Source organism: Lutjanus erythropterus, chromosome 9 (assembly GCF_056507025.1).
Source record: "Lutjanus erythropterus isolate fLutEry1 chromosome 9, fLutEry1.hap2, whole genome shotgun sequence".
Lineage (NCBI taxonomy): Eukaryota > Metazoa > Chordata > Actinopteri > Lutjaniformes > Lutjanidae > Lutjanus > Lutjanus erythropterus.
In genome coordinates this window covers 13,585,001-13,609,325 of record NC_139325.1, presented here as the reverse complement: position 1 = coordinate 13,609,325, position 24,325 = coordinate 13,585,001, and the positions used below count along the sequence as shown (strand labels likewise).

General features: G+C 40.2%; 1 protein-coding gene across 3 annotated transcripts in view; it reads left to right on the top strand.

Annotated features, from left to right (window-relative positions):
• The first annotated feature begins 386 nt into the window (after window positions 1–386).
• Window positions 387–24,325, top strand: part of trak1a (trafficking protein, kinesin binding 1a) — a 46,092-nt gene continuing 22,153 nt past the window's right edge. The window contains exons 1-2 of one of the 3 annotated variants that reach the window (XM_084726210.1): window positions 387–596; window positions 14,548–14,742. Coding sequence is in view for 2 of the 3 variants with exons in the window: in XM_084726208.1 (XP_084582334.1) it covers window positions 9,678–9,681; window positions 14,548–14,742 (199 nt within the window). In the remaining variant the exon portion in view is untranslated. Of the gene's footprint in view, window positions 597–9,497; window positions 9,682–14,547; window positions 14,743–17,745; window positions 18,545–24,325 lie in introns of those variants that run through there. The other 2 variants (XM_084726208.1, XM_084726209.1) reach the window with 2 other exon arrangements.

Here is a 24,325-nt window from a genome sequence, read left to right as displayed (position 1 = left end):
CATCATGTCTATAAATACAACTGTTTGCCTCAGTGTGACTGAGAAAAAGAGAGAGGGTTCTTTCAAGTAAATCATTTTTCTGTTATTAGATATACATGGGAAGTGGAAGAGTTTTGTGTTTTTGTGCAACTTTTTGAATGCAGTTTTAAAAGAAATGAAAATAAATCTTCTCCTTCTGTCTCTCCTCTTTCTTTTGCAGGTATGCAGTGAATAACCCAACGTGTGTCGTTCTGGTTCTGCTATTCCCACCTGTTCTGTGCATGAATATCCTAAGCAGTTGTGTCTGCTCCCTCCCAGTAATGCACTCAAGACAAATCTAAGTCGGTTTTGGCAAATCTGCGTGTTGTCCATGGCTGGTCGTATATCAAATCGGTAACCACTCGGCGCCAAGCTGGACCCGAAGACTTTGCCTCCCTACACCTGCTCCTCTGCCCCACCCCCTAAACAGTCTTCTGAACACATAGCTCAACTCCACAGCCCAGGACTCCAATTGGTCAGTGAAGAGGAGGAAGAGGAGGAGTATGTCAGTGAAGCAAGTCTGCCAGCTGCACTCCAGGAGTTCACAGCCGCCTACAGAGATGCAGAGACCATTACCGGTAATGTTGCATGCATACGTCACAACCATAGGTAGACAGAACTTCCTGGAATCCATTTGGCAGTTGAATCAGCACTAGATGAATACATATATAATTAAACTGTCACAAGTGAGCTCCTTTTAAATATCCTCCTGAGTCAATAAAATAGTTATGTATCAATGAAGTCCTACGTCAAAATGAACTCTATTAAAAGGTTACAGTAATAACAGGCCTCAACCTTTCATGGTGTTTGGAATAAGCTGAGAGGAGCACTGAAGATGGTGTGTGTGAGTGAGGCATGCAGAGCTGTGAGAAACAGTCCCTCTGTGTGACCCTTTTCTAATGTCACATCCTGTCAGTAAAGCAGCTCCAGGGGACTTCAGCTCTGTGTTGAAGCCAGACAGTAAAAAGAGCTCCCAGTGGACTGGCTCTGTCAACTCTTTCACTCATCTCTCCCTATCTTTTTTTTCTCACCACTCATACTTCTCTGCAAGGGAGCAGAGTGACTCTAATGTCTTGTCTCCAGTGGTCAGAATTTAGCTGTGCTGTGGCCCATCTCCTTTCTCTTTACAGTCTGGACCAAGTATTTGCCAGATGCTTGTAACAACTGAAGTGATAACTCATAAAATATGAATGGATATTGATTTAATTTTTTGTTCTTGCAGTGCTAATCATGCAGCACCAGACTGTCTCAACCTGGAAACAAAAATTGATGACAGCAGCATACATACTCAAATTACAAGTCCAACACACCATCTTGTGTCTCTTGTGATGAAAGACAAGTGTAAAGTGCAACTGTGCCAAGCCACTGTTTAATAAGGAACTTAGGACCCTGAGGAGCAGTAAGGAATGGGCCCAGAGGAAGGTAAAGGGAATCTGGGCAAAAGTGATTTCAGCTGGACCATATGGGTGGTGCAAGCTATAGAGTCAGAGACTAATTTCTTACACACACAAACAACAGGAAAAAGCCCTTCCTGTAGCCTCCTATGGTACAGACCCTCCCAACCCTTGACAATGCTCTCAGTTCCTTGTATTATCACCAAAGTCCCTTTATCCTCTACCCCATAACATTCATGAAGAGAAGGATATTGAGTTTCTGATCAACTTGCTCACCTTGAGCATTCAGAAGCAGCACATCCTTTCAGTATCCTGCAGGGCTGGTGCCTACACCAGTATGCATTGGACAAGAGGCGGGTTACACCCTGGAAAGGCCATCAGTCTCTCACAAGACCAACACATACATATACACAACCATTCACAACTTTAGGCAATTTAGAGTTGTCACTTCACCAGGTGGAAGAAAGCGGAGCACCTGGAGCAAACACATGTGGTGTAATCTTGCAGAGCTGGTACTTACCATCTACTGCAGCTGGTACAGTGTCACGGTTTTCTGACTTTGGACACTCAGATGCATCTTAGAGGCAGAACTGCATCTTAACACATTTCAGCATTGGCTTCACTACTCATCTGTGGTGGTTGCTGTTTACTTACCAGGGACTGGTGCTGATATTCTTAAAGCGATAGTTCACCCAACATTTTCTTCTTTGTTGAAAGTTTGCAAAGTCAAATGTGCACATAACAAGTCACTATTTCTGAGCAGACCTCTCTCTGTTGTGTGAGTCGCTTCCAGACAGCATGTAAACACAGGTGTGAAGGTATCGTGAGATCTCATATATCTCCTGTTGTGCCGCTTGGGCAAGAGCCTGTGTACCTGCTTCAGGTGTGTGCATGCGACTCCGTTCTGAGAGGCTACAGTTGACATTTAGGCTAAAAACGGTGGTGGGATGTTGCATCTTACGGACACTTGGATTACACCACATGAGCAGTATGGAGACATGTTGTCTTTTTTTGGGGAGGGGGGGATTTTTTTTTTTTTTTTGCATTTTATTACTGGTCACTGTCCACTTTAATTGTCCTGGATTTGGCTGCAACGCTGTTTTCTGCTGAAACTCTGGGAGTATTTTGCAAACTGGAGATCTTCACCCATCCTCACATCAGCACAGGGGTGAGTAGATACTGAGTGAAATATCAATTTTAGGTGAACTATTGCTTTAAGCACTGGCCCTACAGGCCACCAAGTGCCTACATTTGCGGTCAAAGTTCACTTTTGGTGGCTCAAATCTAAATTTATGTAAAAACAATCCAGAAAAGGTGATTTAATGCAACTGAAACCAGCTGTCCTCAATGGCGACATTTATGTTGTCTACTTTTCCCATGAATTGTGATGTGATGTTTCCTGAAGGCATTGTTTCTGATGAAAAACAAGCTTTTTTATCATCTTCTTGGCAACTTGACAAACTGGTGGCTCACACTGCAGTACATTAGGTTCTTACATGTGTCATATTCTATCCACTTAAACTCTTTCTTCCATTCACTCCTAAATTGTTGCTGCTGTATAGTTTTTTTTAAAAATAGTCTTGTTTTTTTGTGTTTTTGGTTCTTCCGTAAGGATCACATTAGCAGTTTAAGATGGTGTAGTAAACTCATACTTCATGGTTAATGTCGAAGTAGGAATGACACCCTAGGGCTTCAGTGCTGTGATATGACTTGTTGATTTTAGCTTTATTTTCAGCACCATGATGCTAGAGCTGCTCCAGGAGAATCAGTTGCTGGTTATTATGTGTACTTGTGGATTTGACTTGTGAGATCTCTGCATTGAGAGGTGCTGCTGACTTTTTTTGTGGTGATTGGATCAGTGCATTAATGGCTACTTCCTAATGCATGCCCTTCAACCATGCTTAGGTAAGCAGATGGTGGACAAAGTAAAAGGAGCAGTGTAGAGTGCAGATTAGTATAGACAGTTACGGTATGCCATCAAGAGATCAATAAACACTGAATTACCAATTAGAACTTGGCTCAAAATATTCAAATCACATCATCATTAAACTGATTGCATGATATGGCAGTGAGGTGTACATTAACACAACAAGATTGGATAAAATGGGACAAACATCCAATTGACCCTTCTCTAAGCACCACCCTTCTTAGTTATTGTTGCTACTGCAGATGCAGTTTCTCATTCCTAGCTGATGATGTTGGATTTTGTTGGCTAAAATAATGACTCACAAGCAGATTTCATAAGTGTAGCTGGCAGATGTGAGCAAATGCTAACTCAACTTGAGTCTGCTGAGAAGTCTCCAGCTGACATTGTAATCCTTACATCTAGCATTTTTTAAAACAAGGACGCTGTGAAAGTCTGTATGTAAAGCTACTCAACAGTAGTGTGCATGTTATAATGTCAATGCTAGAAGACTGAAGCTAAAGCTAGCTTACATCTCTGGTTGGATGGTACATATACATAGATGACAAAAATACACTCATTAATGTGGGAAAAGGAAGTGCAGGGACTCGATAAGTGCAGCAGACCTTGAGATGGGTCATCCAGCTGTACTGCGATCGCGGAAGACATCCGGGATAAGAGCTAAGCTTTCTCAGCTTAAACCTGAGAGTAAACCAGAGAGAGATGCATCGTTGTTGACCCACTTTGATTCTGCATCAGCCCACATTCTCCTTCTCAAACCCCCACAGAGCAAATGCAAACAGTGGTATCTAACACGTTTGGCTGGAGGTAAAGTTACTGCAGCTAGTAAGCTACCGTTACTTTGTCCTCATCTGAGTTTAAGCCATTCTCCACATATGTGCTCTTGTGTATCATGTTTTTGAGAGACAACAAAAAAGACACCATTGTCCAGACTCATGAAACATTCAGTATTGCTTCCTGCACACCTTCAACATGTAGAGAAATGGAAAGCTTGACAGCACTAGTTACAGTTGCAAAGCTATGATTGGACAGTTGCTGTTTGGAGACAGGGCCAGGGTCAATTGAAGTTCTGCAAAAGTATCCTCCAGGTCCAGAGAAGAGCTATGAACTGAATTAGGCCAACATCTAAAAAATTCTGGAATTGAAAAGCCCTGTGCTGCCAGGAGTTGACCCCACAAAGGAGTCCACTCTGTCAACTTCTCCTGAAGCTAAGTGACCTGTCCACCACTCAGGTCAGTACACCACAACCACCTCAGCTCAGGACAAATGCACCCAGAAATATTAGACCCCAGAGCTAACAAAATCACAAAACAAAAATGGAAACCTACCTAACCCTACACAGAGAGTACACCATGGCAACTGAGAAAAACACTGACTAAATCCAGACTGAGTGAACACAACCTGGCAGTGGAGGTAGGCTAACACAGACAGACCTGGCCACCCAGAGAGGAGAGGTTGTGTTACTACTGTGACCAGGGTACAATTGAAACAGAGCTGCACTTTCTGACGAAGTGTAAGCAATACAAAAATATTAGACAGCAATATTTTACTAAAATGATACAAATATTCCCTGGTTTCCTTTTCCTAAGTGACTCTGAAAGACTTCTGGTCTTACTGTGGCTGCTGTAGACAGGCAGCCCCGCAACTCTGTGGACCCCCTGCCCCATAAGGCCAATAATTAATGTTGCTTGTTAATGAATAATTCATTTGTTGTACATTCATCAAGAGATGATAATAAACCTACAATAACTCTTACTATTCTGTAGCCCCTCTCCATGCCCTTTGTGTTGTTTTTGTTTATTTTGTTTACTATGTGAAAGTTTGTATTAATGTGCTTTGGCAACATTGTGTTCTATGCAGTCACACCAATAAAGCCAGTGAATTATTTATGAAAATTATACAGTAGTAATTTTACAGGGAGCTCGATTCATTTTATTGTTATCTTGTCTTTTAACATAAGCTGCTTGCCAGTGTTGGATTATATAAAAACTTTAATACTTATTACAAAATAAGCACCCTCAAAAAGAATAACATTGCATTACAGTCACTGCTTCACTTCTCTCTATCTTCATTGCTGAAACTAAATGCAGATTTTCAGGTTCACAAGTGGTGCTTGTTATTTCAAATCTTAACATTGTTCATCTATAGTCTAATTTTTTAAGTTATTATTTCTTGACAATATTCTGGTCTCTGAAGATTTTTATTTGGTATAGTGTCAGAGATTAAAAAAGAAACATTCAATTTATGATTTCAAGATTGGATTATCAGTCAGACAAACTGCGCAGACACAGATTGCTAACGTGATCCAACAACCAACAGTGCAACACTTGTATTTTGCAGATCAAATGGTGAAATGACGTGGTAATATCTACTGTAGTCATGCGTCTTCAACACTGAAGTCATTCAAGGGCAGGACAGGTGAGGATGTCAGGTCAGTGCTGCCACCTGCTGGTACAGTAGTATTACTATAAAAATGCATCTTGCCACATTTCAAGTTCAATTTATTGTATGTTACATTTTAAGTTATTTTTTGCTTCTTTATTTCCTTCTGTCTCACATCTCTCTGCCTGGCCCTCTAGTTGCTCCTCGCTGTTAGAGTGAGTTAGTGTGAGAGAGTGTATGTGTGTATGATTTCACCGAGTCTAGAGGATGAATGAACACAAAGAGCTGAATAGAGCAGCTCATTGCCATGGGGCAGTTCCTGGGCGTGAGGTTAATTCTCCGTGGTTACCAGCCAGCAGTGATGTAAAGAGTTGAGTAACTGTGAAATTATGGGATGCTTAGTGAGGAGAGTGAGATCAGGAACAAACAGGAGGACGGTCAGAGAACTCGAGTGAAGTTATGTAAGTTGACGAACAGAGTAGAATCCAAATTGCTGAGTCTGCTCCCTGACTCTGATCCAATCAAGGCAGGCAAAAACACATCCATTGTGCTGTAATGTTCTCAGTTCTTGATCACTGTTTGCATTATCACACACACACACACACACACACACACACACACACAGTAGACAGAGCCAAGTAACATGAGACTGAAACTGTGCAGCCTGTCCGACTCCGAGCTTTGTCATTTTGTAGGATTTTGAGTGAACTTTGGCTCTGTCAGATGCCTCATACATTAACTTACGGTGTTGCTATGGATACAGTGTTTTGTACACAAAAAACCTGCAAGGAGACTGGCTGGCTCCAAACTTGAAAGAAGCTGCATTAATCTGGTCATTGCAGGAACCTGCACTGCATAATCGTCAGATTATTTGATAATTATCTTTTGCATCTGAAAGTAACATCTTACAACATTTTGTGACGTGTCCAGAGTGATTTTATTCAAAAACAGACCTGACACAATTGTTGTATGTTTTCTCTCCTTGTTATTCCTGCTCATTTGTCAGCCTCATGAAAGGAGTCTTGTTGGCATGTGACGTTGGATGTCTACATATCTGATTTGACCACATGTCCTGTCATGTCCATGCCTCCTCCCTGCTTGATTGTTTGCTGCTCTTGCGTCTGTTTTTACAACACAATAGAAGCTCTAAAAGATTGCAACAAAAAAAAAAACTTTTACAACCTACAGTCAGTTGTTGTATTCCTGCTAAACATTTAGCATTTTTATTTTCTTGTTATACAAAAATATCACCTCAACTCAAACACATTGGATATCAGTAGAGTTAAATTAGAATTCCCCCAGTAAAACTGCCTGTCGTCCCACATCCCAAAAAAGTTTAAAAGAATATTTTAAAATGTTACTTCCCACATTGTTTGGTATGCTTTGTTTTTTTTGTTTTTTTTTTATCAAAACCTCACAGTGAATCAGAAAAAAATGATCTTACATTTGTGGGATATGCCAGCTTGAACAGTTTCTCTGATGAAAAATGAGAAATGGTCAGCTTTGCTCAAAATCTTGACTGTTGTTTGACAAAACCAACAAATGACCATATGTTGTTCAACCATGCGGTAATGAAATCATACGCACAGTACAGCACCTTTCGGTGACAACCTAACCACCAGTGCTGTCATGTCTGGCAGGTTATGGTTCGCAGCTTGTGCCAATAGACTCCAGGTGCTGGACTGACTCAGGCCACAGGCCACAACAAGGCTGTCAGTTCACTGAAGACCAAAGTATGGACAGTTTTGTTATGTAATGTAATTTTGATACCAGTGTAGAAAATTATTGTCTGTTCTTATGCATGTGGTGTAATTATTATTGGGCAACAGAATACTCAGTAAATATTAGGAAGTATTTCTCATTCTCTGTTATTTTTTCCCGTTAAGCGCTCTTTAATAATATTGTGTGCTTGCATTTCTTGTGGTTGAAATTTACATCTGCAGTCAAACTGGACTTGAGATTTACAGTGTTGGTGACATTTGAACACCTCAGCACAGCACGTAGATCTTGTAGGCTGCCAGTGATATTTGAGCATGTTGTCATACTCTCCTGTACTACATGTGCATACTCTCTGTGACCAGCGGCAGCTTTCAAATTTAATCCGGTCTAATTCTGGACAGGTTTGTGCCTCAGCTCCATGAGAATAATATTGAAGGGTTTGGTTGAATTGCGCCAAAGGGGAAAACTGGTTCTCCAAGTGTTAATAGATCTTAGTTTCCCCTAATCAGGTTTCTTTTTCAGAAATACATATAGTGTGGAATTCAAACTATCCAAAATATGATTTTCAAAAATTGAATTTGTTAAAATCAAAAAATGTGGATGAAATGGGCACATTGAAAACATCCACTCACCAGAAATCCACAAAGTGCCTGAATAATTTCAAGGAAAGCGTGATGCAAAATTCTCAAAGTGTTGCTAATTTCCAGAGTTACTTTTCACCAGAATCAGATTTTTTCGCTGGATTGGTTTTACCAGGCATCATATCACCCGGGGAAGTACATAAATCCAAGTGAAATTTCCATTCAGAATTGCTATTAAAAACTTCACATTTCGAAAATAAAACCTTTGAACATTGTTCCCTTACTTTTTAGGTCTTAACTACTTGTGAAACACGCTAACAACTGAAATCAAAGGAAATTTAGCAACTAGTAATTATAAACTGATTAGTGTGAGACCTTTACACACACAAGCTTAGGAAGTTATTTACTGATATCAGGTGCCATTCAGAGCCAAACACTCTGTGATCTGTAGGATTACATGAAAAACACACCGAGTGGGTTTTTGGCAGTTTTTCTGCTGCAGCATTGTGTGTTGTACAGGCCATGATTACTGCTGTAACTGGGCTAAATCTGTTTCGTGACCTGTTGCTCTGCCAGTTTGGAGTGTTTTGCACTTGTATTTACTGTCCTTAGTGTCTTTCTTCAGGTCTGTGTCTTTACATGTGAAACTTTCTGCCCTTGTAGAAATAAGGGTTCCTAAAGGGTTCTTCCAGAATCCTTTTCTTGAAGAAAGGGACAGACCTTTTTTGAAAAACAGGAAAGATCTAATTTTGAACTGTTCAGAGCATATCCATCAAAAATAAATTGGTTCAATACCCAAAAAGTTGGAACCAAAACATAGTAGATCCTGGGGAACCAAAGTTAGTGTTTCAGATTCTACAGGTCATTGTGCATTGTGCAACGCCTTCTGTTAATGACATCCTTTATTATAATGGTTCCACCCAAAACTGGTGGATTTGTGGCCTGGTTCACCAGATAATACCAAGGTTCCCAGAACCTAGAATGGAACTGGTTCAAGATCTAACAACAACAGAGCTAATTTGGTGGAAAAGGGCCCATTGGGCTTTCTTTCCCTTTTTCATGTGGTTTGAGGTATAACCCTTTATTTGGGTTCTAGGTAGAATTCCCTGAAAGAGTTCTAAGCAGAACCTTTATAAAAGGAAGAACGCTTTATGGTTATAGTTAGCACCTTTATTTCTAAGAGTGTGGAAGAACTGTTTGCTGGAGAAGCTAGAAAGACAAATAGTAGGAACAGCTTCTGTTACCTGCAGTGTGTTTATACTGAAGCAGGATAGGAAGAGTGTGCACGTGTGTTTAGTTAGAGCTCGTAGGAAGAGTCCAGCTGGGTTTGTTGGCTGTCAGAGAGAGGAGGGGGAGAGAGAGAGAGGCGGTCCATGTGAATACCGTCATTGGCATGTCAGGCATGACGAACCAGTTTGGCTCGGGTCTCTTCTCCTCTTCACTCCTCCCTCCCTCCCTCGTCTCTTCTCTTTCTGTCAGTCTCTTACAGCCAGAGCCGTCCTCTAAAACTTTTAGCAACGTCTCCCTCGTTCTTCCTGTCTCTCACCCTCCCAACACTCTTTCTCTCTGTGTTCTTTCTTGCGACCTTGCCCTCTCCTGGTCCAGTGGAAAATGTGATTGGAGGGCAGGAGAGCTGGTGGTTGTCGGGCTTCAGGCACCATGAGTGAGTACACCGTGCGCAGCATGGTTTTCTGCCCGTTTCAGCTGATCTCTAGTCAAGTTTATGACTGCCTGGGTAACATCTGGATAGTGTTTCTCTCACTGCCTCTGTCTTTATGTATTCCCTTTGTTTGTCTTTTGCTCTGTCTTCCTGTCTCTGTGAATCAGTCAGCTGTTTTTTGACTTTTCAGACTTGTATGGTTAATTGAGCTTCAGGGACTTGCCTGTAAAAGTTCATTATTTTACATATTTCAGACCCTGCCTTTAAGCTTTACATTTTAAGTTGTCTCCAGCTACTCTCTACTTGGCTCTTTAACTATAACTTGACCACAAGTGGCATAACTGTACTGTAGTAACTTATAGGAGGCAGCCATGTTGGACATGAGAGGAGCTGCACTTGAATGTGTCCTATTCTGTTTAGCAACATCTCCAAAATCTTATCTACACCAAGCACTATTTATGTTGTGTTTCAGTCCAGCCTGTGTGTTTGTATTCCCCTCTTCTCTTTGGTGACCTAATTTTGGGTCTCACTTCAGGAATACTACACTTAGTTATTCTATAGCCTACATGAAGTGTTGGTCCTCATGTGGATCAGCTGGTAGTAAGCAAATTCTGCTTTAACACTGGCACCTCTGCTTGATATTTATTGTTTACCAGATCTTGAGTTTGGAATTTTGTGCCTTTCTGACTCTGTGTCCTCTGCACATGTTGGTGTGTTTATTGATCAGTCTGACAGTGTGAGAGCGACCTATTCTTACATTTGAACTTGAACTTTATTGGTCTGTTGCTTACTAGCTGCTGCTAATGTTCATGTGACCCTGCAGGTTGTGTCCTCTGTGCCAGCAGTCTATATTTACATTTGAATGTTGGACTTGAACTTCTCTTGGTCATATATCAGCTGTGTTCATTGATCCCAAACTTTTCTCAACTTTTGTTTTTTTTCATTTTTCACTTTTTTCTTTTTTCTTTTCTTTTATATATATATATATATATATATATATATATGTGTGTGTGTGTGTGTGTGTGTGTGTGTGTGTGTGTGAGTATGTGTGTGTGCGTGTGTGTATTTTTTAAAACATATTTTGGGGTTAACATGTCTAATAGGTAATGGAATTTGTCCAGTAATCTAGCAGCTGTATAACAAGTTGCGATGGCTACAACTTAATCTTTGGGGGTAAATGTAGCCATCAAAGTACGTATATTGAAAGTGCTTGTTTTTGCCACGGACAGGTTCAGTTTGTTATTGACAACCACTCAAATCCAAATTAACATGTTAAAACACCAAAGTGACACAGTGACAGTAGGGCTCAAAAATAACAGTTGGTTTGCCCAGCAGGTTAGTGGATCCAGCTACTCACTTGCCCAAGCAAAGGTAAAAACAGAATTAAACACATTGTTTTTTTTTCCAGTGCTGATGATCGAAGTAGCTAAGGAATGAGCCATCTCGCTTCTGTCTCATCTCTGTTGAGAGTAACACATGCGCAGTACTGATTGAGCTCTCACAGGACAGTGCTCGTGGGTAAAGACAGTTTTATGAGCAGAAGCACAAGCGAGCATTTCAGTTATCACAGAAACAGGTGTTTAGTTGGGGGTGTTGGAGGATGTGGGTGAGATTCTAACTATTTGTTATAAAGTTTGCTGTGAGTTTGAGAACAAGGCAGATAGGCACATTAAGTTTCTGAAACAGTGCTGGAGTGCCATAACAAGAGCCAACAGCATCTTGCTTGGATGGCAGATCAGAGGACTTTGCTGGTGCTTGTACAAAGTCAGGTAATTGCGAAACCGATTACACAGCCGTTCGCTGCATACTTTAGTGTGATTGCTGTTCAACAGGAGGGGATTGACCTGGGTACACACAGATCAATGTGGCTCCTTGAAGGCATTGTTTGATAACCACTAATAAATAAAACCATTTCTACAGGTGCAAGTAAGAATTGACTTTGGGCAAGTAGATTTCTGACCGTTGCAGCCTGTTTCATGGCTGCTAGCTGAGCCAGTCTGCTTGACCAATTCCAAAACTTCTTGTACCTATTAATCCTTACTATTCACCTGCTTGACTGTAAAATAGTCCCTGTTTTGCTCATTACTTGTGGTCTGTAAAAGATGTCATGTGACACAGTCAACTATCAAAAGAAATTCTGAGCAACACAAGTCAGCAGCACTTACAATAGACAGTCCATTTACTTTGTACTTTGAACAGTCCTGGTTAACCTTTTGCACTCTTTGAAACTTATTTAGCAATAGTTTCCATTTAAAAACTGTGAAAATAACATCCAGCTAAATGACAACTAGATAAATGGACGCATTCATACAGGGTGCCTCAAGTGACTACTGACTTGGTAAAACAAACGATAGTTTTTCAGTTTCTCTCTTTTTGTCAAGTCTGACATACACAAGGACACACACACTTTTTACAGTCCCCATTGACCTTTTGTCAGCGCGCACAGCATGGCTGGTGCTATTATTATCCTCATCCATGTCCTATCAGTACTCATTTAAGAGCTGAAGTGCATCAGTCATATTTCATATCAGTGCAGAGGAGAAATCTTGTCATTCTGACCAAAGAGTTCATCTTAAACTTCATATGCCTACTGCTTCACAGGGACGCTTAATTAAAATCTGGCTTATCGTAATGGTATTGATAATGGTATTGTCCAAAAGGCACCACTGATTCAGTGTGTTGTTAAAAAATTGAGGAATTGGTGCTATTGATCTTGATTGATTCAAATCAATTTATGACTTACCAAAGATAATAATGAGGATATTTTTCTGAGAATCACCACACTATTCTGAGGTGGCACAAATGATTAAAAATGGAAATTAATTATAAAATGTCCCTTTTCCCTTAATGGCATTGGTTGGAATTGCAATTCAGTACTCACATCTGTGTTGAAACCTCATTGGCTACGCTAGCTGAATGATTCTCCAGCTGCTCTGTGTGTGTGTGTGTGTGTGTGTGTGTGTGTGTGTGTGTGTGTGTGTGTGTGTGTGTGTGTGTGTGTGTGTGTGTGTGTGTGTGTGTGTGTGTGTGTGTGTGTTTCCCTTTTTCAGCACAGTCAGTCATTCACTCTGGATTAGCAAACTGTGAGAGACAGCATTGTTCGAGAGACATACATGTAGACAGACAGAGAGAGGGAGAGACAGACAGCAGAGGGAAGCGACAGAGTCAGAAATAGAGGGAGACAGAGAAACAAAGGACTTTATTTTTACTGTATGTTAATTCTCATGTGCTAGCTAATTCTGTCCATCCAAAACCCTCTCAAATCCACATTTCTGTAGAAAACGACATGATTAAAACCTCAATTCTGTGTGTGAACAGAGAAAATGTGCTTTCTACTGGAGTCCTAAATGGATAACCCCTTTTAATAGCAGACTGAACTGATGTGTGAACAGGGAGGCACATAGCTAAAAGCTTAGGTAAGATTATTCAGTTTTCCACAGCAGCATACAAATGTGGCTGTCTGGTTGACTCAGGGGTTTTTAGTAGAAGGCTGCTATTGACTTTGTTTTGGAGAGTTTGTTGACTGGTTAAGTTGCCATGTCAAAGAGCACTTCTTGTGGTGTACAAATAATTGCAGGTCTTTTATTTTTATCCCATAGGAAATAAAGGGAAATAAATTGTTTGATTACTGTGAACAGTACAATTTCTCTGTAGCTTTTCATAGAATGTTTAAAAGACATCCTTCTTTATTCTTCTAGATAATAAATCTCTCTTGGATACACAGATATGAGAGAAGTAATGTAACATATACAGTAAAACATGTATATTTAAGGGAAAAAGATGTGTTTTTGGGTTTACAATGCTGTTGCATTACTATCTGTAGGATCCATGGGACTAAATCAGTGGTTCTCAACCTGGGGGTTGTGAGATAATTTCCAGGGGTCGCTAGGTTGTTTTGGAGAATAAAATAATTTAACAACATACTGTGGCAAGCAGCACGGAATAAGAGCCAGGAAGCAGCTCTCAGTGACGTCAGCCCCTAAAAGACATTCAGTATGAGGGACAAGCACTCACTCAGTGGGCCTCAGGAATTGTAACGGCAACCAGACTAATGGTTAGAAATGTAAACCAACACCAAAAGACAATTAACAACATAAACCATAATTTTCTGAACAGACACAAACTCAGAGGAAAAAAGCAAAATTCACATTTTGTAACATAATAATGTTAAATGTTACTGACTGGAGGATTTTTTTTTTACCTTACACTGCCTGTACCAGTAATGAAAATTAATAATATATTTTATTGAGTGTTTGTAAGAACATTAGTCTGCCTGTGTGAGTTTGGTTGCTTTCATGTGTTATACAGTAATCTCTGAACAGTCTCAGGTGGGAATGGATCGTGATTATTCTGAGGGATTGCAGCTGGTTGAAGGTTGAATCCCTGGCGTAAATAATATGGCCTGGAAAATCATTATTGTAGCCAGTAAGATGAGGTTGTGGCACAACACATGGGATTCTATTCACATTTGTTGCCATCTAACAACTAAAGGAAATGAACTGTACAGTCTCACCCCACAGTGGGCATTTGATTAATGTAACTGAAGATGCAAATTGACAAAAATGAATCTGACCTTTTGTTGGTCTCTATTTTTGAGTGCTATACCAAAGATGCAGGAAGTGGTGGGTTCATTCCTCAAGTTACCACTAGAGGGCATCATATGCTGTGAGATTTTAATGGACTGATGAAATGTCTTGTTTGGATGGATTATGAATGAAGAGAGCTCATCTAATCTAAATCATTACAAAAGACAGTATTACCTTTGTCCACTGCAATAGGATGACTATGCCTATATATCATGACATCATAACATGTTGCCTGAGTAAATAATAAATACTGTAAAACATCTGTCTCTCTCTTTCTGTACAGATGTGTGTAACAGTACTGATTTGCCGGAGCTTGAGATTATCAGTTTATTGGAGGAACAGCTGCCCGTCTACAAACTGAGGGCCGACACCATCTTCGGCTACGAGCAAGATGATTGGCTGCACACGCCACTGGTGGCCCCCGACTCTGCCCTCGACCTCACCGCTGAACAGATAGAGGAGACCCTCAAGTACTTCTGTAAGTTCATCAAACACCGTTGATTTAGATCAGGGGTTTTCAAAGTCTAAACTGTGTGCCTCCGTCCAGACAAAGCTCAGAAATAGATGCCCACTCTTTGTTTACTTGCTTACTTTTGCTCGATTCCTAAAGGCATTTATGAGTTTTTGACTATAGGAAAGTGGCAAAAACAATTTCCTGTATCTCTGATACTGTAGCTCTGAACAATCTCTTTAACCAGATCAGACACATCTAAGCTATTCTGTGTGATCTCTTTTCGATACTTGATGTAATATTTTTGTCACTGTCACTCCTGCAGAGGCCCACCACCCACTTTAAAAACCTCCCGCTCAGTGTTACTGCCCCCTTATTAAGCATATGGTCCCTTAAACATACAAGCGTTAATATGTTCCTGAAATTCACAGAATTAATGTTAGGCAGTAGGGACAGAAAATGATACTTCTGGATTTAACCTTGAAGAAACTTACTGGAGAGTAACTATGAGGATTTAAGATTTATACTGACCTTGAGTGAGTAGGAATTACAGACAGAGAACTGGCCATCTGCCTATCGGAGTGTGACAGCTGGTCATGGTTGCCACAACAAACATACCTCTGTCTCTGATGGTTGATGTTTTGCTGTCTCTTGCACTCAGCCCACTGTTGTGTATTTATGCACGTGTCTGCTCTCGTCTTATCAAACTGAGAGCTGCCCTGTGGTTGCCAGCTGTAAACCACTCACTAACACACTTGTACACAATTATTAAACACACACAGGCTCACATAAAACACGTGCACACACTGCACACGGTAAACCGAGGGAACGTTAAGTGGGTTTTTTTCTATCAATAATTCAGCTCTAATTCATGTCTGCTTGAACTGTGACTCAGGGTAAAAAAAAAAGTTTCCAGAAATAGATCAAGCGTATTATAAATAGGCTTAACTCAGAACTGTAACTTCACCTTTGTACCCCATGGTCACTCTGGCCTTGACATTCATCATAGCCTGCCAGGCTAAGAGGCAATGACAAGGTCACGTTACATAAGAAACAGTACAAGACATTTTGCAGGGGGTGTTTTGATAAATATTGAACAAGATAAAGCTTTTTCACTCTATTATCAACTGTATTCTTCTCACATTTTTCCAGTTTTTTTCACCCTGACTGGTGGCATGTTGCTCCTCATTATTACCTCAAGCAGATGGCCGGATATTAACACTCTGAGACTGAGGAGCAGGTCATAAAGCTTTCACAGGACCTGTGTTGAGGTCTACAGATATTTTCTCTCTGATATAATACAGCATGCTCCCCGCTTAAAAACACCCATATATAGTAGCTTACAGTATTTATCCATTTATTTATGCACCTACTTGTCCTGTCTTAACATTCATCTCTTGCTGGTTAAACTGTTTCACAGCACTGAGAGTTAACAGGTTCATGTTCCCACTGTTACATCACCCAAGGGGTATTGATTTATTTAAGTGTGTAACCTGCTGCATGAGAAGGACACAAGTAGATGATGACATCGAGGCAACTGACCAATAGAAAGCTATTTCATGTTGTGATATGTGACACTCACATGTTTCACTGAACAGAGGAGGCAGGTTGTCTAACTGGTATAGCTGGAGTATTGAGAACTATATGAAAAGTAGCAATGAATGCATATTGTACATAGAAGAAGAGCCATTTAAAAGAGGCCATTGTAAATTCATTACCTGTGATGGAAAAAACATTGTTTTAATTTTTATAAAAAAAATTGCTTAAAAAAAAACATTATATATAAATTTTATTTGAATTTGCACATTCCTGACAGTGTCATCAAAAACTCCTTGGATTTTACAGGCGTACCTAATAAAATGGCCTCTGCCATTGTTACCCAGTAATGTCCATATATGTATTCTTATGTATTCTTATTAGAACTGCAGTGATTAGGTTATTAATCAATTAATCAATTAGTTGTCAACTATTAAATTAACTGCCAACTATTTTGATAATCAATTAATAATTTAACAAAAAAATTCTCAGAGTTCAGCTTCTCAAATGTAAATGTTTTCTGTTTTTTTTTTTAGCTCTTTATGTAGGTGAACTGAATATACTTAGGTTGTTGGCAAAACAAAATATATGCAAACATCCACCTGGGCTTTGGGAAATGGTGGTGATTTTTACATTTTTTTTAACCTTTTTAATAATTAGTTGCAGCTCTATTTTTTATACAGTAATAACAAATTATGAAATGTAACTGAATCTGTTATTTGTAGCTGATTCAACCTCACTACATTACACAAGTAATATCTGAAGCTGTTATATGATCCTCCTGGCTCATTAGTAATAAACTGTGTGCTAGTCACTTGTTTAGCAGGAGATTTTACACATCATGAACATATTTTTTAAAACCAATTTGTTCTCAGTAAGTATCAGTCCAGTTTTTGAGTCTGCCATTAGCCTGAGGCTTGTGTTAGCTTCCTTGTCCAAGTTTTAAAAAGCATGCTGCATTTTTCAATAATAAGCATTAGAGCAGTCTCTTTTAGCACTTTAAACCTGGTTGGCATTGAATTTAGCTCGTATTGTCATTGAAATTGACCTCATTTAGCATTTAGCTTTCGCCCTGATGACACAACATTGTTCTGCCTCCCATGCACTGTGCATGTGCGCATTTCATCACTCCCCAGCTAAAATGGCCAATCCTTGAATACCTGCCGTATTCATTCATTTTTGGGTAGCCACGTCACCCCTGCCAACGCTGCACTCCTTTCTGCTTCTACATGCTGCTCAGCCTCAGGCCTTGGAGTCTGAGCCTGTTACTATAGAAACCACACAGAAGGACAAAGTAGAGGAGAGGAGGGGAGGGAGAGATGCTGGCATACAAGTGGAGGGCGGGAGTAAGCTAGTGATACTGCTCCCTCTGATTGGCTGTAGGCATCCTCTGACCCCACCCATCCCACTGTGTCATCATTATCATCATTTCTGCTGCAAAACTCGTGACTGCTGCTGCTGGCTCTCTCTCACTCTCCGTATCTCTGTGTTTATTGAGTCATTGTTAGAGATGCAGTCATCCATGTGTACAGCGAGAGCTGTCACTGAGAAAGGAATGTGACACGAGAGAAGACAATGATTATAATATATTCAGCCAGAGGACAAACTGGAAGGGGCACGGGAAGATGTATTGACTGGAAGCTATAAACGGATGGAGACCTGAGAGAACAGAATCTAGCACCTTTTCTGAAGCATTGGAATGACTAAAGAAAGCTGATGGACAGAGAAGAATGAGGACAGGCAGAGACCAAAGGAAAGAGAGACTGCACAGATTGACGGATGATGGCAGATATCAACTCACACATGCTGAAACAATGAAGAATAAACGATGGATGAAGGGACAATAAAGTGACTTGTTTTTTTTTTTCCTGCTGACAAGTGATGACGCAAGTAATGGTTCGTTGGGATGACAGGCAGAAACAGCACCAGCACCACATCAAATATGGAGCATAATACACTGACAGTTTGCTACTAATGAGTGCAGGACAGAAAGGATATATGATTAGAATGGGCAGACTCTTTCCAGTAATGACCGTTTGCCAGCTGGTAACTGCTAAGCATGCTGGGATAGCAGGACTGGACACTGACTAACGGACACTATCATAACTAGTTTGTCTCTAAGCATGCTGGGATTTTGCCAGGGATGTTACAGCTAAGTATGCTGGGACATTGGAAACAATACAGCTGTCTGTCAGAGCAGTGAGGATGAAGAGACGAGGCCTCACCAGAGGCCAGAGGTTTGTCAAGGCAGACTACTACGAGCTGGATTGGTACTATGAGGAGTGTACTGATGGTAAGACCGTGAGAGTTTTATGCAGAGACATCTACTACTACTACATACTGCAGGCACTGATGTTACTGGCTATGTAAAGATGGTCAGAGGCTAGTTTTATATATACTGTGAGTCTTTCTTTAGTCGAACTGAATTGTGGGAGACATAGAAATACATAGGTATGGTTTTGGTGTTACGCTTTGGTAAACTGTAAAAATGCACTCACAGTACCAAAACAAAACACAGGCTGTCAGAAAACTACACTGACACAACAAGTGAGTTATTGACTGTGTAGTGCAAAGATCCAGATCTCAACTTATGTGCTATATAGCTATCTAGAAAGTAATTCCAAAGTTCCGACCCCACCTTCCAAAAAGTTTTTAGCAGTAATCCTTAAAGGTGGAAAATTAATAAAATGTTTACAGTATAAGAATGGCTTTCAGGGCTGGGTATCAGTACTCAACTGAGCTTTTTTTAGTTCCCAGATCAAGAAAAAACAAGATTATTCATGTGGCTTTGCTTTCAACCAGTCACCACAAGCATTCTTGATTTAATGCAATGTGCGATTAGCCTACTACTGCAGCAGCTACAGCCCACACTGTCTGTGGTGTGGTGAAGTCTAATGTGGTATATTTCACAAAGTTGGCAGTTCAGCATGCCAAGATGCCACCAAAACATAAAAAAAATAGCTATATTACTCAACTCTGACAACTGATAAAAATAAAATATGGAAGACTGAGTGCTTCCACTCATTTGATGGATATCAAATAAGTTAAAAAAAACAAAGGTATCAAATTAGTAAAAAAGTACTATTTTGGTATTGGTATTGCTTTAAGGATACTAGTACTGGTATTGGTACAAGCCCTAGATAATGTCATGCGTAAGTGTTGTAACATGGTTTGGTAACCACTGGCCAGGTTTTATAACGCTTCCTCAGACTGAGGTTAAAGGGGAGAGAGGCAGTGGCAGGATTAAACTGGATTTGTCAGTATTAAACCAGGTGGCTGAATAGGTAGACACTTCCCTTCTCAACATAATAGAAAATGTGGATTAGAAGATAAAAACCCCTATATTGTCCGTCAACTAAATCCCCAGTGGTAGTGGAGTCAGCTTAAACTGATTTCTTTCTGCTAGTTTCCATCTAAGACAACCCAGTGAATGTCACCTTGTGGACTGGCATTCACACAAGAAAATAGATGCTACAGAGAGAACAAACACAGCAAAATTCAAAGCTGTGCCTTCAGCAGGCTGTGGCTGCTGGATGCAGTAGGTGTTGTAACAGGTGCTCCGTGGCAGCTGAGTCAGTGTGGCTTCTAAAATAGGGCCAAGAAGTAGCTTCTGTGCTCAGCTCTGTGGGTGTGAGTGAGCTGAAAAAGAGGTACCAGCTGACCTGGAGAGATTCATAGAAGTCGTAGGTGGCAAAATTCAATTCACAATTCATTGTGAGAAGAGATATGTAATGAAGATATAGGCAGCAGGTAGATTGTGAAAGTGAGTGAAAGGATGATAGGTTTGTTGAAAGAAAGTTAGCATTCATTTTATTAGATTTTGGGACAGCCTAAAACAAAAGTAATGTAAAAACAGTGATGTAAAAAAAAATCATAGCAAAGAATAAGGAACAATGAATAAAATGTGACTGCAAATCTGCAAAATTTCCCATTATGCATAGAATTTGGTGCAGTGATGTGCATTTATGTAACAGTAATGTATCCCAGTTTCTTTCGGCAGCTTGTTGTATTGTCTTGCAGTGGCTCCGGTATGTAACCTGATAATACGATCTTGCAGATTGATCCACACACACACACACACACACAGGCAAGACATGTGGAGGACCGATGCTGTCTGCTCCTGTGACCTGTGTGACTAACAGGAAGTTATAGCAGTGGTTGGTTTATTACCAGCCTGTTGGCAGTGCCTCTGGCTGTGCCTCCATCCTGTCTTTTAATCTTTCATCCATTGTCTGTGTCTCTCCTTTGTGGTCTTGTAGGGCAGCTTTTTGTAAATTTGATAGTGGTATATTTTGGTAGAATGGAACCATTCATGGAAGATGTGATGCATTAAGGCAGAGAATATCATCTATTACAGTAGCTGTTATGTTCACCATGCTGTGCATGTGTCAGAGATGCTCTGGAAATTCTTACATAACAGTTTGGGACAGCTCAGCACCTCCCCAGTGAGAGCTGTGCAGCTTAAACATCCGCAGTATTATTTCAGCTGTGTGGCAGCTAAACCAGGTTTGATTTCCTTCTGGACACCAACAATAGATTTTTTTAATGATGTTTGATGCTGAAATGATCAAATGACAAAATGAGAGGGAGGTGCAGTTTCTGTGATAAATCTTCTGGTGGCGTGCAGAGGCAGAAATAGAAAGCAGCTGGTTTGGTGTTATTCTGAGATATACAAGGGAGGGATGGGGAAGTAGGTTGGCTTATATTTAGCCCAATGATTTGCATGCTGCTCTATGCCACCCTTGTTGATAGCGGCCTGCCAAATATTCGTTGGCACTTTTCGAAGCCTTCAAAACAAATGTTTGGATGGATGGAGGGCAACCAGGACAGAGGGTTGGGGCCGAGAGACAGGGGAAATTATTTTTCAGTGGGGATGAGACAGGGTGGAGGGATAGTTATAGGAAATAAAAGTTAAGCTTGGATAGAAAAGATATATTTATTTAGAAACTGCTACAAACAAATTGTATGTGTTTATATTAGCCTGGGACATAGATGAATCTGCGGAGCTCATGTTTTCATTTGCTCAGACAGACACGGCCCATATTCCGTTCAGACAGAATTGTACCATCTTTGGATACAGTCAGGCCAATCACAACTGTTTATTTAATATAGGTCAGGTTCTATATGATGGACAGAGGAGCGTCACCAGTCCAGATTTGAAAAGCCAGTTCACACGTTTCACTGCTCTGATTGGTTGTACACCTATCCAACTGTGCCCAGCCAACAGGTCCGTCTGGTGCAGTGCCACAGGCTGCAAAACAACTGTAAAACTAGGCACTGTAGATCAAATATGGATCAAGATTCTGTTGCTGCATTGCTTATTTCTTGGCTGTTTAGCTGTAATATGAGGTGGTTACCTGGCAGGCCCTATTTTTTGCACTGCTTGGAAATGGGACGTGTCGAGATGGGAACCTGAGATGTGTGAAACTCTCGCAAAGATTTGTATGTGTTGTTTCTTCACTGTGCACATTGTACAAACTAAATATGTTTCATGTAACAATGCTGCGGTTAAGATGTGGATATGTTTAGGGACAAAAAACCTAGATAGAATTAGAAAAAGATCGTGGTTTGGTTTAAAATGATCATCCTCAAGAGATCTTTCACAGATCTGCAGTTCCTGACTATGCACGACCTTGGAAACAGACTGAGCTCTCCCATATTACATTTTGTTGCTCTGATTTGTTGTATGTCATGTTTCATTGTTGTAATTGGTTATAGGTCGATCCAGTTGCTATTTGCATTTTCGTCTGCGTGTGTTGATAATGGCCCCTGGAAATCGAAAATGAACTGAGATGCTTCAGACTAATTCAAGTTTGAAGTGGTCTAGAGATGCCAGGCTAAGTCTATATAGGTAATAGCTTTCTACCTGTAATCGTCTCTTACCCAAGTTTGCATTTGCTTTTAGAAATAAGTCCACATTTATCGCTTGGAAAATTGTTTGATCTTGGGATTTAATTTGCAAATGAGCTGCTGTATTTCAGAGACTCAGTATGCAGCTCAGTCAACATGTAGGGCATATCGTAGTTCCCTCACCCTTACTGTTTTGTCAGTGATGTGGCTACAGTTTCTGTGCTAAAGAAAAGAGTGAGAAGAAATCCAAGAGGCAAGAAGCAGAGAAATATAGAGCTTGTGAGTCAAAGCAGACAATCTTTGTTTTAGTCAGGTGGTTTTCTCTCACGGGATTAGACATGTAACTGTCTAAAATGTTGGTGTAACTTCCTTGTCCAATTTAGTAATCTTCCTCAAAACTACTGTTCAAAGCATGCCAAGAGAGACTGAGCAAACAAACCAAATGAAAAGACGGAAAGGTGTATGAAAGGGAAAACGGAAAAACAAGTGGAGTGTAAAGACCAAATGTGACCAGAAAAGCAATGGGAATGGAAGACCATTTCTCAGAAGCACTCAGTGGTGTTTGTCCACGACTCCTTTGTTGCCTGCAGCATTGCATCCATAGGACCATTGAGTGGAGCTACTCAAGCATGCAGAACGGTACTGAGCTGGCATCAGTTTTCTAGACCAATTACAGTAATTATAACACTTGAGCAGTGACTAATGAGCAGAAAATTGGACCGCTTTGATGTGGCACATATTTATTTATAGGGAATTGGGTCTTACGGGTCATACCAGCTCTGTGTGGACACAGGCACACATGTGTGACATTGACATTCAGTACATTATATGCAGTTATTCTTTTTGTTGTCTTTATGAATGTGAAAAGATGAAGGCATGTTATGATCCAGGGCCTATGAAGGACAGAGGCTGCTGCACACTGTACAGATTGTAAATCCCCCTTGAGGTGTTTTGATTTGTGATATTTAGCTGTATAAAAAAATCTGACTAGACTTGAAAGTTCTTAAAGATAACTATATATACATTTTTGAATATATTACAATATACTGTACTGAATAATCTTTGATGCCAATGAACAGTGAAGCAGTTACACCATTTATATTTTTTAGAGGACGCTTTATTACATAGGGGTATAAATAGTCCTTCTGTTGATGTACTCTGCTTTAACTGAACCATTACAATGGTTATAATCTACAAGGAAGTCTCTCAAATTTAATAATTAACTAAAGTGTTCTTAACAAACAAAATGTGGTGTAAGATTAAAAGACCTGTGAGTATTTATGAAACTCTAAATTACTGATTACAAAGACTCTGTTAACAGTTGACGTTTGGTATTGCATGTTGGTGTCCATTTTCCAGAAACTCCTATTGAACATGTTGCTCAGCCTAATCAGCTTGACCCAGTTCTGCATATTAAGTTGACCCTAACAGTCTTTTTGTGCAGGTTTTCAGAGCAATACTAAATGCTTCTTCTATGTTTAAAATATTTTTTGTTTGGATTTAGAGCTTAAAGAGATGTATTTGTTGTTTCTTGCAAATGATACATCCATTTTTCTTTCGCTTCAGTTCACTGGATTATAAATCACTGAACTTAAATCCACTTAAGATAGCTCAATGGTCAGTGCAGTCTTTACTATAAAAAAATTACTGGTCGCTATGGATGCTTCATATCCGGATCATTAAGATGTGACAGTGCTTCAGTATTAATAATCTAATGTCACTCCTAGTGTGTTTTCATGACAAAATATAGTTTGGAGAGCAGACAGGGGATCAGCCATATAGTCTGCAAAGCACAGCAACTTTAAGACTCAATGATGAGGCTCAGGGTGGCATGGTGTGAACAACACAGTGATCTAATGACTTTGAAAGTTTTTTAGTGTGGCCCAGTCATCAATGAGCAGGTCTGGATTGAGATTTCCAGCTCTGGCCTCGTCTTTATTCCAACATCCACTTCAGTGATGCAAGGTAGTTATGATGGGCCCCCGAGCTATTATGGCCAACATTGTGCTGGATTTTACAGTTGAATGGGTTACTTAGGCCATTGTATTGGGAAAGTTTGAGAGGTCAAAGAGAAGGCTTTCTAAACCATGTATAGCGCTTAGATGGACAAAGTCATCATGTGATCAAGTATAGACTTGACATTGGACTACATCAGCATACATATTACCCAGCAATCATCATTGGATATCTGCATATGATAGAAATACCCCCATTATTAATTTAA